This window comes from Lissotriton helveticus, chromosome 4_1 (assembly GCF_964261635.1).
Source record: "Lissotriton helveticus chromosome 4_1, aLisHel1.1, whole genome shotgun sequence".
NCBI classification, from domain to species: Eukaryota; Metazoa; Chordata; class Amphibia; order Caudata; family Salamandridae; genus Lissotriton; species Lissotriton helveticus.
Window position 1 is genome coordinate 713,168,957 of NC_136063.1, and position 14,211 is coordinate 713,183,167.

At 46.8% G+C, this 14,211-nt stretch overlaps 1 protein-coding gene across 3 annotated transcripts in view; it reads left to right on the forward strand.

Moving 5' to 3' along the window:
* CCDC178 (coiled-coil domain containing 178) overlaps positions 1-14,211 on the forward strand; it is a 1,259,352-nt gene that overhangs the window by 108,377 nt on the left and 1,136,764 nt on the right. For all 3 annotated transcript variants that reach the window (XM_078685673.1, XM_078685671.1, XM_078685672.1), the window contains exon 3: positions 6,321-6,413. In XM_078685673.1, coding sequence (XP_078541799.1) covers positions 6,321-6,413 — 93 coding nt within the window. The remainder of the gene's footprint in view (positions 1-6,320; positions 6,414-14,211) is intronic.

Below are 14,211 nucleotides of genomic sequence, written 5' to 3' on the forward strand. Positions count from 1 at the left end.
GTGAGTCTCTTGCATCCCTACCTTGGGTAGTTCCTGGTTGCCCCAGAGGTTTTACAAGCCATAGGCCTTGTCTCCATGTTCACAATGGTCCTTATACCACTTTCTTAGTATATGGTTTGAGGCCCCTAGGGCAAAACGTAGACTGTGCTAATTTACTGTGTGCTAAATAAGTTTACTTTGTGTACTGTTGCCTCTAGCCTCATAAAGAGACTAGAGGGATGTGTTTAGAATAAATACATATGTATTTTATATATACCTGGTGTGGTTCTCCTTTCATTTGGTCATTCATGAGATTATAGACTGGTAAAACAAGCTGCTTTACATTCCTTCAAGACTTAGCCTGAAGGCTGCTCTTCACAGCTACCACTAGGATAGCTTTCTATAAAGGTTGTCTTTAAACCTACCATCAATAAGGGTCGTTTGGACTGGTGCAAGGTGCCCACTAGAATAGTGGACAGCATATGCCAGGCCAACTTCTCACATCTCGTAAGTGGTATTGAGGGGGCAAAGAGTGCCTCCAATCGCACCCTACACATAGGTTCCCGCCACGCCCACACTGTGCAGCCTACTGTATCGACCTCAGCACGGGGTTTGCTTTGTGGTCCATTCAGTGCCATGTGGAGTGGTATGGGGGCAGTCCGATCAGTTTCAGGGGGCGGTGTGTTCTATGAAAAGGGTTGGGTATACCCAAAGGGTTGGGTATACCCAATGGTAACCAAATTGGGCCTGTGCACAGTTATATTACAGTTCCATATCTGAGGCGTCCATCCCTCCCTGCTCGAATGGCAGCAAAAGTATCTCCCATGCAATACGGGACTGCTTACCCATCAATGCCAATGATATCAAGTTTGAGCGTAGTCACCATTTGAATGCAGCAGTGAGAGGGAGGGGGAGGTTGACAAACAAATATAAAAACTTTGGGTGAACTACCATCTTGGCGATGGCCAGCTGGCCTGCCAATAACAGAGGGAGTTTATCCCTTCTATTCGGCCTGCTCTCCAGTCAATCCATGAGCTTGGCTTAGTTATAGCTCCATAATTCATCAGTGTTCCGGCTGAGCTATATCCCCAGGTATTTCACCGGGGAGTCCACCCATTTGAGCGGAAACTCTTACTGAAACGGCACTGTGACAGGGGTAAGGTGAAAGATAGTGGACTTCCCCAGTTTATGGTAACATCTAAAATCCCTCCAAGTCAGATGATTTTCCGAATGATGGGAACCAGGTTTTCCTCCGGGTGTTGAACATATAGGGTCACATTGTCCGAGGACATGGACACCAGTACCACCCAGGGAATAAAGTCTAGGCCGCAATTTAGCGTGATGCTGCCGGAGCCGAGCCGCGAGTGGTTCCATTGACACTGCAAAAAGGAGGTGGGAGAGTGAGCACCCCTGTCATGTACCCTGAACCACCGGGATGGGGGAACACAACGCCGTTTATTCTCAGTCTTGCCATAGGGGCAGAGTACAACAAGGCAATTTCTTTTAGGGAGAAGAGGCTGATGCCTATACAGGAGAGGAGCATGAATAGGTACAACCACTCCAGGGTATCAAAGGCCTTGGTCGCGTCCAAAAAGATTGCGGCAGCGGGGAAGGAATGATCCACCATCGTAAAAAAGGTTCAGAGGTTGTTAGAGTTGCTGCGTCCAGGAATGAAGCCACACTGATCTGGCCTTAGCACCGATGGCAGCAGAGGGAGCAGTCTGGTAGCCAACAGTTTTGCGAGTATTTTATTGTCAATGTTAATCATCGACAGCAGCCTGTATGAATCACATAGCTGCGGGACTTTATTTGGTTTGGGAATGGTAACAATTAGCACCTCCCAGAGGAAGGTAGGAAGCGTGCCCCATTCCAGTGAATTCCAATACATATTGAGGAGGTGGGGTACCAGAAGCGGTGCATATTCCTTGTAAAACGAAGCTGTGAGGCCGTCCAGCCCGGGAGCCATGTCCCTGGGCATGGCTAGAATGACCCGATCACCTCCTCTTCAAAGAACGGCTCATTGAGATAACTACGCTGTCCATCACTTAGCCAGGCTAATTCTTTGGATGCAAGGAGGGGGAGCAGGTCCTGGTGCGCCGCCAACTGCCTCGCCAAGTACAACGAAGTATAAAATGCAAGCGTTTCTGCTTGTACTGCCTCCTGACCAGCGAGCAATCACTTCATTGTCGCCGTTAGGCAGTTCACTGATATATTCACTAGCCCATGGTTTCCTCAGTAGGCCTGCCAGCGTGCTCCTGGCCCGGTCCCCCTCCCCGTAATGTCAGGCTCGTGCCTCTTTGCCCAAATAGTGTGTCTCTCTTTGTGCGTCCTCCTCAAATTCTGCTATCTTCTCTTTGATTGGCCCTGAGGTTGCTGGTCGGTTAGACTCAAAATACTCTGATTCGAGTCCCCGAATCTCCCCCTCCAAGCGCTAAAAATCTCCCTGGAGTGAGTGAAGCACACCCGCCTGCTTGGTGATGCACTTACCATGGATTACCACTTTGAACGCTTCCCATAATACTGAGTGGGATTCCACAGTCCCACTGTTTAGCTCAAAATATTCAGTTATGTCTGCACTAATTGTCTCTCAGAAGACCTGGTCCCGGAGTGCATTGGAGGGAAGCCTTCAGCTGAAGGGCCTGTGGGCTTCATCAGGTAATGAGAATTCCAGCAACGATGGAGCGTGATTGGAGAGAGACCTGGCCAGATGGGCGACTCTGTGCACCCAAGTGTCCAGGTCGTGCGACCTGATCCAGTAGTCAATACTGGACCAGCTGGAACCCGCCACAGAGACACAGGTGCCCTCACCGCTGTGTGAATGCCAGGATTGCTAGACGTCAACCAGCTCGTGGTTTCCATATGGTCAGCAGCTGTGCCGCCGCCCACGGGTGAGGCCTGCGCGAGTCACCGAACCTGTCCATAGTCGAGTCAAGAACCACATTGAAATACTCCCCCCCCACAGAATGGCCCCAGGGCCAAGAACTCCGTCAGCCTCCAGACTTCGCTGAAGAATTGCGGGTCATCTACATTTGGTCCATATACCGACATAAGACTGACGGCTTGCCTCCCAAGTTCTCCAGCCACGATTACATATCTCCCCTGTGGATCGCATAGCGCAGTGTGCATTGCCAAGGGAGTGCCTTTCTGAGAATAATGGCCGCACCCGAGCATAATTAGAATAGCCTGCTGTGAATTTCTCACCTATCTAACCCGCCCGTAATAGCGTGCCACTTGCGCTTGTCAAGTGTAGCTCTTGCAAGAAGCAGATATCCGCCCCATGCCTATTAAGATATGCCGCTACCAGTCTCACCTTTCGACAATCATTCAACCCATGCACATTCCAAGTTACTTCTTTGATCGTGGTCACTCGGTTGATATTTTCACCTGTGTCTAGGGTGCCGTACTACCTGGCTTTTCAGGCATATTACTACATCAGACTGTTGTTGTGGGGGAACCAGAGAGAAGGAGAGATAGAAAGAAAGAAGAGATTATATAGCGCCTTTCAATGCGTCTAATCTGTCCCACGCCCAGCAGGCCCATCCACTGCAGCCCCCCAACGTGGCTGATAGGCATTGCCCCAAACAGGCCAACAGTGGCCTACCGTTAAAGCAAACATAGGACTCATCCTGGGGTTGGCACCAGGGGCTCGGCAAATCCAAGCGGTTGTATGCTGGGCTGCTGGATGAGGTACAGATGAGAGATGAGAGAGATTTGCCCTCCCTGCCCTAATGTCTGAGAGGTCTTCCTCTCAGACATTCGGGCAGGGAGGGCAAATTACCAGGCTATTGTTCACAAAATATGCAGTCCATCTGAGGGGAAGAATATGTGAGTCCTGGGACATAGTCCCCATCCTACCAGTTATGTCGCTGCTTTGCCGACAAGTAGGGGATTGCCGATAGGCTCAGTCATTTTCTTCAAGAGAGTCTCGGGCTTCCTGGCCTCCGCCCGCCCGTGCAGTCGATGTAGGGCGGCCATAGGAGCGAACATATTTGGTAGCAAGTTTGGGGTCAGTAAAAAACATAGTCTTGCCCGAGTGGAAGATGCGGAGCTTAGCCGGATACAGAAGAGAGTACATGATGTCCTGCTGCTGTATCATTCTCTTATCCGGCACAAATTCTCTCCTTGCAGCCTGCACTGCTAGGGTGAAGTCAGGGAAAAGGAGACCATGTTGCCCTGATATCTTGCTTCTTGCAGGTTTCGGGCACCGCGCAGCACAGAATCGTGGTCCATATAGTTCAACAAACGTGCTAATTATTGGCCTGGCCGGGGCTCCCGGCGGTAGTCTCGGGCCAAGTGATCTGTGGGCATGTTCCAGGATGCAGACCTGTGATAGAATGGCTCCAAACAGTGCCTTCAGCATTTCCTTGATGTAGTCTTCAATGCAGGTCATGGCTGTGGTCTCCAGGATTCCCACGATGGGTAGGTTGTTGCGGCGCAACCTCGCTTTGAGGTCTTCGCTCTTGCTTGTTATCACCTCTAGCACTTTTTCCATGTGGAGCAGCTTCTCCGGGTAGCAGTGGCCTCGTCCTCCAGCGCGGAGGTACGTAGTTCAACCTCCATGAGGTGCTCATCATGATTCGAGACTTTGTCTCTGAGCCGGTCAAGACGGTCAGACATTTGATTACATTTTCAAATCTATGGTCTAAAGGGAGTGCTTCAGTTCCGCAAACATTTCTCTTATGTTGGGTTCTGGTGTTGCTCGGCGTTGTTCAAATGAAAGCTTCTGCTGTCTGGCGTCCGGCTTGCCCATAACGTACGGTTGTTACCTCACCACCACGCATACAGTTGGGGTTCGTCCAGGCACCGCAGCGCACCTCTCGCTGAGCTGGGATGGGCTCCTCCACACCGGGCACTCCGCAGGTGGCAGGTCGTCCCGCTCTCCAGGGCCCCTCCTGCCATAGTTAACTAGGTCAGCTGCGCTGGTCTCCCTTCTTAGTGCGATATGCGGGGGCCCTACACACGTTACCCCGGGGGGGCCTCCAATGCGCCTGCTGCACTCAGCAGGACCTCCAGCCTCCTCACCTGCTCAGTCACGGGGAGACCCCATCCTCACGGATCCTTAAGCACAGGAGGAGGGAGCATCATTCAGGATATTTTCCCTGTCAGCAGCGGTCACCCCTCCCCCCCGCAGTCGCTCTTACCCGTGTTTTCTGCGCGCAGTTTCTGGAGTTTCGCTGCCTCCTGGACAGCCTAAGGAGGATCTATTCGGGTAGAGCCAGCACCCCTGCTGCAGTCCGTTGCACTTCCATGACCCCTACTGCTCAGCCGCACAGGTGGTTAACTCGCTGGCGCCTCCACGAGAACACTCCGCAGTAACCCCACCGGAAGAAGGGTAGTAGTCCCAGCCACTTTACTCACTGCGATCCCTGGCTGGTGTAGCCTTTTGCTGCACTGCACCCGGTGAGTCTCACCTGCAGTCCCGGTCTGCCGTAGATACTGCAGCTGGGTCAGTTCTTGGGTAGTGCTCCTCAGGCTCCCCCCAAGCGTGGTGCCAGTTGCTCTCACACCATCTCAGGGACGAGGGTTGGGCGGGTGCCGCATCACGTTGTTCAGCCACATTTAGGTCGCAGCGCACAGGGCTGCCATCTTGCTTATTTCAGGCCGCACTTTGAAGTGCCATTTACTTCGCTGGCAGGCAGTTCTTGTTCCCCAGGTCGCACCTGGGAATTCCAGGAGTCTTCCCCTTCCGGTTTGGGCCAAGGATGTCTGCCCGTTCCGCCGGATAATTGCCAGGTCAACCGTCCAGCCTGCAGAGCCTCACTATATGGCGGCCATTTTGCAGCCAGCACTCTAGCGCCCGCTTCTTTATGTTACACGTTATGTGTTATGCTAACATGAGGTTAGAGATGTAAAGCTGTCTCTGGAGACCCGAAAGAAGTGAACATATAATCGGTATACTTGTCCCTACAATTTCTGTTTGTTTACTTGGGATATGCCTTACAGAACTTATAAAAAAAGTATGCTCTCAAATACACAAAAATCATAGATGTCTGTTCCTTCCCCACACCTGCTTCAGTGAAATTGAATGTGCACAGGTAAATATAGCTTTTTTAGGGTTAGGGAAAATGTGTATTTGCATATGTCGATTTATTTCCCTGTTTTCTCCATTTAAAGAAACCACTGTTGGGGATAGCTATTTGCCTCCACAGCACCGGAGGTGTTGAGACTTGTACCATTTTTCCCTCATTATATCTAAATAATAAACAAGTTGTTTTAATTTCAATGGAGGCAGGACAGGCTTGTAATGCACAATGTTTATTTAATTGATGAATTTGTTATTCAGCAATAGTGCCAGTAAAGGGCATTACATTTTGAAATATAAGCATGTATCTTCTTTACAGATGATCCACTTATATCACGTGCCTTGGCTCAGTTGGTCTGCATTGGGAAAGAAGGAAAAGAGTTACAAAAACCAGCCCATGAAGCTGTCAGCTGTGAGTAACATTTGATATTTTTTTACTTACGTTAGTATTTGCATTTCTGCCGCTGGATATTTTCGGTAGTAATTGTCTGGCCAATCTGATTTTGCTTTTCTAAATATGCCACTCTTGGAATAGTTCAGGCAAGGCTTGATATACCTGTAATAGCTTTAAGTTTTAATGTATTTTTCTTTTGTATTGGTCTAGGAAGGTTGTTGTCAAACATCTGGGCATTGTTTAAAGTACACAGTCACCTGTCACTTTACCACATATTAAACTCGGTGACATCCCATTGAGGAATCATCTATGCCAGTGATCCTTCTGTAGGTCCCCACTGAATCATTACTGGAATCCAGGGACAACCCACTGAATCATTTTTGTCATCCGGGGAAATGTACTGAGTTATTACTGGAAGCTGTGGACCCCTTTCTAAGCAAATTCGGTCATTTCAACCACAAAACAATACATAACTCATAAAATATTTGATTTAATTCAGTTTTTCTAAATCCAATTTAGGTAACCCATCGTCCATACTATATTCTGTTTGATGCACTTGCACTGTTCCACGAATCAATCTGAGAATATCAACTTAAAGTTCAGCCTCCAATTCCTTCACATTTCCAGAACGTTTTAAAATTTCCAATTTTTTTCCAATTTCAATATTACATTTTGCTTCTTTATTTATATGCACTTGACCTGGAATTTTCCTAGGTTATTTAATATTTTATTGGTTATATATCCGCATAAAGTCTCTGGGTTGATTTTATTTAAGAATTTGACTTTCACAAATCAAATGTGCTTGCAAATATTATTTTCCCTAATGCTCCAAATGCACAGCATTAACAAAAGTCATTCCCCACCCCAAATGATCTTGTAAGTGCTTTTGTTAGGTCAAAGCAATAATTGTCTTTATTAGGACAGCAAATGGCCTATGCCCATGCTACAGTTACTCCCTTGAGAGCAATTTCTACTTATAGGCTAGTAGGCGAGTAGGTGTAGAGTAATTGCTATTTCCCCCTGATGGTAAGGTGGTTTGAGGTAGGCAGCATGAGCCTTGGTACAAATGGCCTCAGGTTAAATATTTGATTGAGTAGGTGGGTAAATGAGCATGACTGAAGTTAGCCTGAGCCGGTAAGTTCTGGTGTGTGACTACTTTGAGACAGTGTCTGAAGAGAGAGGTTGCCTCCAGGATGGTTGTTGCCCAACATCATTCAGGATATTTTCCCTGTCCAGTGCTTAATTTGCAACAGAATAAGTGATGGTGCCCAAGGCTGTGCTAAAAAAAACACAGCCCGTCCTATTAAATGTAGGCGCAGGCAATATCAAGGCTGCATTGACTTGAATCCACCTCAGGCCTCTTTATTTCACTACCAGACACTCCCGGTCCCATCATATCACTCATGTATTCTCCCTTTCTGACGGATTTTCCATCTTTCTCTACTTCCTTTTTTCCCCATATTTGATTCTCCCTCTCTTGCTATTGGTCAATGTCTGGTGAAGAAAAATAAGGGTCAGTCTAAAAAAGGAGTGTCACTGACCCACCGACAACCACCTCAAATTAAGTACAGTTTCAGACCCTGGCTATAAATGTACACCTTTGACTGGGAATGGACCATGGCAACAGTTATAAGTATTGACTTGTAGACCGGAGGTTGCACGGAGTGGTCTGGTTTCAGCATGGCAGCACCCAGATGGAGAATTGTATAAGGGCAGTATACAGGCTCACTGGACTTTGGCCAAAAGCCCTGAATGTGAGTGTGGATGGAATTCTAGCAATTGCATCTGGAAGTAAGTTCTTGTATGTATGCCAGTGGAGTTGAACTCACTCCTATTTTTATGTGTCCACAGTAAACAAGCTTGACATTGGAGTGTCTGCGGTCTATTGAGAGGTTGATGATGCAGTTCCTGCTCTGCCACAGGCAAGCTGGAGGCAGTAAGAGGTTTACTCATGCTAACAGGCGCTTTGCACAGGGTGCATCACATATTGTTACCTTCAATCCTCAGGCCTTAAGACTTGTTAGACTGCACAGCTTGTGATACCTCTGGTCCCAGCTAGTAGGAAACACATTGTATGGGCGAATTTTGCGGATCTGCGATCCGCAAATTAGCACGAAATCGGCAAATAAATCGTCGAGTTCGGGAAAAAATGTGCCCAAAAAGACTGTTTACCACTGTCTACAGTGGCTAATCAGTAAGTGCTACCTCGTTGGGTAAATGTATAGTGCTTTTCCTTACACTACAGCTGCGTAAAGTGCCAGAAGAGTTGTCTCCAGTGACCATGTGTGTGTTACTAATGCCATCGCGCCGAAGGGCGCAGGTGTCCCTTGAGTGAACTGTCCATAATAGTGGGTAAATGGCGGGAAGACGGTGCACACAGCTAGTGTGTGGGCGGGGCCAAACGGGCAGGCTTCTATGCGAGTTCATATGCCTCTTGTGTGTAAAAAAGGTCAGAGACCGATCAGAGCAGCAGTTGAGGAGAAAGAAGCTCCTGGACACAGGAACTGCACGGGGATTGCGCTCGTGAAAGTGAAGGATGCAGAGGACTCTATCCAGCATCACAGCTAATTTTCTACAGTAGATACAGGGAGAAAGCACACCTGCCCAGCCTCGACAAAGCTCACGATAGTTTTTGGGCTGATGAATGCGTTACTGAACTTGAGCTTCAACTCGGGCACCTGCTTTATTTATATCTGTAAGTGCTTCCTGTTGAGGATTAATTTTTGTGACAGGAACATCGTGCCAGAATGAACCCTGCCCTTCATATTTATCCAAGAAGACGCCATCGTTTTGTGCGATACCTCTACTCAACTGGAGTGCTTTCTACTGGCTAATCAGTAAGTGCTACCTCGTTAGGTAAATGTATAGTGCTTTTCCTACACTACAGCTGCGTAAAGTGCCAGAAGAGTTGTCTCCAGTGACCATGTGTGTGTTACTATGCCATCGCGCCGCATGTATTTTATTCCCAGCATGCACACATACACTCAGTACATGCACAAACCACACATATACTGTGCAGTACTGCTCTCACATTGTACTGTAGCCTTCCCAGGCACACATACATCCAGAATGAAATATCTACTAGATTTTGTCAACTTTGGGCCTATAACCATTATATGTGATTATTTTAAAGTTATGGAAATATCCAGATAGGTCATAAAAGCAACAAAAGATTGAATAAATGTTTGAGGCTGAGGGATGTACAAAACTGTGTTCATCGGCATAAAGAAGTGCAGGAATAAGCCTGTCACCGAGTCAGAAGTATACAAAAAGTGATGGATGGAATGCTTGAATTATTCTCAGGCACTGGTAATTACTCAGTGCTGCATCCCAATTAATCATTATTTTGCACACAATGCCATCTCAGTTTGGACCCAGCTATATGCAAATCAGTCTTGACCCTGCTCCAATTGAAGAAGAAGGAGTAGTCTAACTTGCTTATGTGTAGCCCTTAATTTGTCAACCAAGCCCAAGGAGCCTAACTAGTCACTCGATGCCTGTGACACGCCCACTGGATCCTGTAACTAATATTGGATCCTTTTCCATGCTCCAGTCAATGCGACGTTTATGACTCTACCTATAATTGGCTTCCCCGCTGTACGTTTCAAGATTTGAGTTATTGTTTTGTGGAGAATATTAGAATTGTATTTGTTAGATATTAGGATGTACCTGATGAAGACCAAAAATCTATCACTGCATTAAATATCTGCCATTTCGGTCTGCCTCGATCTTGAGTTATATGTCTCCCTTACCAACTTCATATTGCACAGGATTTCTACCCCCTTTTTGGTAGCACCGAGTGGGATGATTTGCATAGGGAATTTTAAAGAACAAAGGCTTGCTCAGACCTTTTCAGAGGGTGCTTCTTCTGGAGCAGATATTTCTCTATCCTGATCCTGTGGCAGCTTTTGGATACTCACTCTTGGATAGAAGATGAAGGCCCCTCACAAGGTTTGCAAGTTTTACCATTGCTAATATTTAAGATTGCGCTTGTTTAAATAGGCACTTCTTGTAATTGATTATTACTGCCTTCCTGCAATTATTTATCTACTTGTTGACCCTATTCCACTCTAACCCAGGGGTTCTTTCTGGCTCAGAAAGTAACTTAAAGTTGTGGTGAACTAATTGACAGCATAACAGAGCATCCTCGCTCATAATTTTTGGTTCAATCCCTGGCAATATTTATCTCTCCATGTTGCGGTTGTGGCATCTCTGCCACCCGAACACCCGAGAACCGCAGTACCTTGCGTGGTCTCAGGGTTCCTGGGGCATAGAAGGCATTGTTTCAAGCCTGTAGCTGCAGGCTGTGAGTTTCTCTTACCTGGTGTTGCATTCCCTTGTGTTCCTTTGCTCTTAACTGCTGCCCCTTGCTCCTCCAGCTCCAAAATGGCAATCGTCTGTTTGAGGGTGTGTAGCTGAAGTTATACCACAGCACGTCTACTTCAGGTTTTTGGTCTCCTTTCTTTTTCTTGTCTATTGCGGCTGTTTCTTCTTTGGTTCCTTCGTGATTTTACCAATCCTTTATATTCTCTTTAAGGCATGTGATGATTTCGTTTTCCTGTTCCTTTCCAAAGTTAAGCCTTCAGTCTGTTTGGTGGGTATATTGCTACAACGTGATGTTCCTTCGGTTGTTTCCTCGCTCCTTCCACTTGCTGATCCTGACTGTGCTCCTGAAGAATTCCACTGTTGTATTCGGGATTCCTGGTTTTCTTCATTCCTTTGAAGACTTTTTCCAGCAAAGAGGTTTCTTGGCAGCTTCTTGAATTCGCTTGGTTACTGCATATTCCAGTAGGTGGTGACATTATGGCTTCTGGAAACAATTGCTTGTACATTGGATAGGGAAAGGCCCAGACTTGGATTACAAGTGAGAGTACAGACCTGAACAGGTTGTGACTCCCACAATTTATGACTGTTTCCGGCAAGGGTCCTGGAATAGACCTGGCTGCTGTCCTTAACGAGCAAACCCCGGAATTCGACCAGTTAAGGACCGAGAATGCTGCCCTTGACCAAACAATCGATTGCAGATCTTTGGACCTTCCTGCCATAAGTCCATCAATTTCTATGAATTCTGGAAAATTTTTGGATGACCTGGTGGTTTGTTTTACCTTTTGGCTTGGACAATTCACCCCCTACAAATCCTGGGTGGAGTATGTGATTTACTACGTGACTGGTGCAGCTCTTGCTAGGGAAACTCCCCTAGTTGTCACTGAAGCCCCATATCTGAACTATTATGCTACTTTATTGGCGAACTTCATGAAGATATTTGAAAGAACTGTCCATGAAGTTTCGCAGAGGGTGTCTTGTGCGAGATATCGCAGGGATATTCCGGTGTACTATCCTATTGTACACAGTTTCCTGAGCTGGCTGCTGAGCCCATCTTGGGGAAATGCACACAGATGACCTTGTTCCTAAAAGGTTAAATGGAGGAGCTAAAATATGAGCTGCCAAGAGTTCCCTGGGCTTTCTCATTTGCTGAACTCCTGAATCAACTTCTCCTGACTAAACACAGACTTAGAATGGAAAAGTGGAGAAACTAGAGGTTCAATTCTATTCCTCCACCCTGTGTTTTTAGGTCTACTGAGCTGGCAAAATGTCATGCATGTTGAACCCACAACAGAAGATACTCTGGATGACTTGCCCTGGCTCACCTCAAACACTGTGACTCATACAGAATCTGGTGTTCTCTGTTTGCAGCCCATGGTAGAAAGTCAGGCAAAGGTGATTGGGATCAATAGTCCTTACTTGGTTTTTACCTCCGGAAGAGAGGAATAGGAGGAAGTCCCAAAACAAACGGAAGGGGATGAACCTCTTAAAGCAACCCCCATAGCATACACGGTGGCGAGGAATGAAAGGAGAGTTTCAGAAGAGGATGGCTGAGGCAGGAACGCAGAAGATGCCGAAAAGACGACAGAGCAGGAGCCCAGAGTCTTCGAAAGGGAAGAGGCTCCAACCTACCCTATACGAGCAAAAGCCCGGACGAGAACCACTTGAGGCCAAGAGACCAACACCCAGACGAGAGGCCCTGCCACGCTCCTGGAGGAACGTGGCTAGAACAGGTGCATGCCCGGTTACTGGGAGGGTCAAGGAGATGCGAGGGCAGGAAGCGGGAGGCAACTGGGTCGGGCCACTTCCATTCTACCCATAAAATGAAAAGTATCTCCCCAGCACTTTATCGCCTGAACCAAAAATAAACCTCGGTGGACTTAACTAACTGTGCCAGATATAGAAATTAAAAAATACATTTAATTTAGGCTTGTGTCCAAGATCCAGAACTTTTCTAGGGGGAATTTCGAAAGGTGTTGTCTTTTCTTTTCAAAGTCACGTCACTTACTAGACACTTGGTGATGGGCCAGGACGAATACTTATAGACGGATGTATGACATTACAACGCATGCATTTACATCGCATGCCTTTACAACGTAAGTATTACAACGCAGTCCATTACAACGCATAGTGCTTTGGGGTGCTGGATAGTGAATAGTTTAATTTACTATTCCAACTCCAGTCCCCGTGGACACTAGGGAAGATTATTGGATAGTGAATTAACCTATTCCCTATCCTAGAGCGCCCCCCAGAGCAATGCGTTGTAATAGTTTGCGTTGTAATGGTTGCGTTGTAAAGGCTCTGCGATGTAAAAGTTGCGTTGTAAGTGTTGTTCACCCTTATAGACGGGCGAGCTCCATGATGAACCCTTCCCCAAATGTAATAATATTTATGTGCGGAACACTTACCTGTGGCCATCCATTTTCTTTTTTTTTGAGGGACGGGTATCTTCCACGGTGGTCCCGGCATGGTGAAACCTGAAAAAAAGGTTGAGTAGATTACTTGAGAGTTTAAAAGAATAATTGGTTCTGCAAGAGAAAGAGAAATAAAGTCAATATACAGAAAATTAATGAACCAGCTCCTATTACGCCCACAATTACAGCATGAGCCTACTACTGAGCCTGTTGATGCTTCGCCTGAGGTGCCTGATGATCCAATACAGCTCCGGTCCGCTAGAGGCCAATACTGAAAGGACATAAGGGAGCCATGTGCCTCTATTGTGCAAGCCCAAAATACCTGCCCCGAGACTATAGTGTTCAACCTTTTAAGCCACCAAGAAAAGTACAGATTCTGTCTTCTGTAAGGAAGAAAGGGGCAGAGTACTTTACCCTCCCTAACGTTTCTAATTCCTCCTGTTGTTCTGGTGTACTATTTGTGTTGAATTGAGTTATTCAAGTCCACCCTGGCCAGTCCATCTCTGTTCCAGCCCTGTTGGATTCTGGTGCCTCTGGTTTATATTTGGACCTGAGTTATGCCCAAAAATCCCAGTCAGGAAGAAGTCTAAAATGACATTTAAGTATTAATAAACACCTTTTGCGCTCTGGAAAAGGTTTACAAACCTCTAAAGGTGTTTTGTGGTTTATTTTCCATTGTAGTGAGGAAGGGGCCTGAAAGGAGAGTCCCTTCCTAAATACCATTCGGTATGAGATCTAAGAATGGTTTGCAAAGCAATGAAATGTTGCTGACCCCTGAAAGGCGGTGGTAACAGATTTGTTAAGTGTAGGGTGTTCCCGTTGGACCGCTTCCCCTTTGGGAATCTGCTTGATTCACCTGATCAGGGAGTGGTCCAGAGGACCCCACCTGCTCCTTCCCATCAATTCCCAAATAGGAAACTTATTTTTTAAGCAGTACTGGTTTCTTTAACAAACGCAGGCTGCTTTAAAAAAATCCCTTTTGGGAGTGCAAACACAGGGGCGTTGTTTGCTATTCCTTGCAGACCTCATCACCCTTAATAGCCAATCACAGGAGGTCGCAAATCGAGACTTCCTTAATT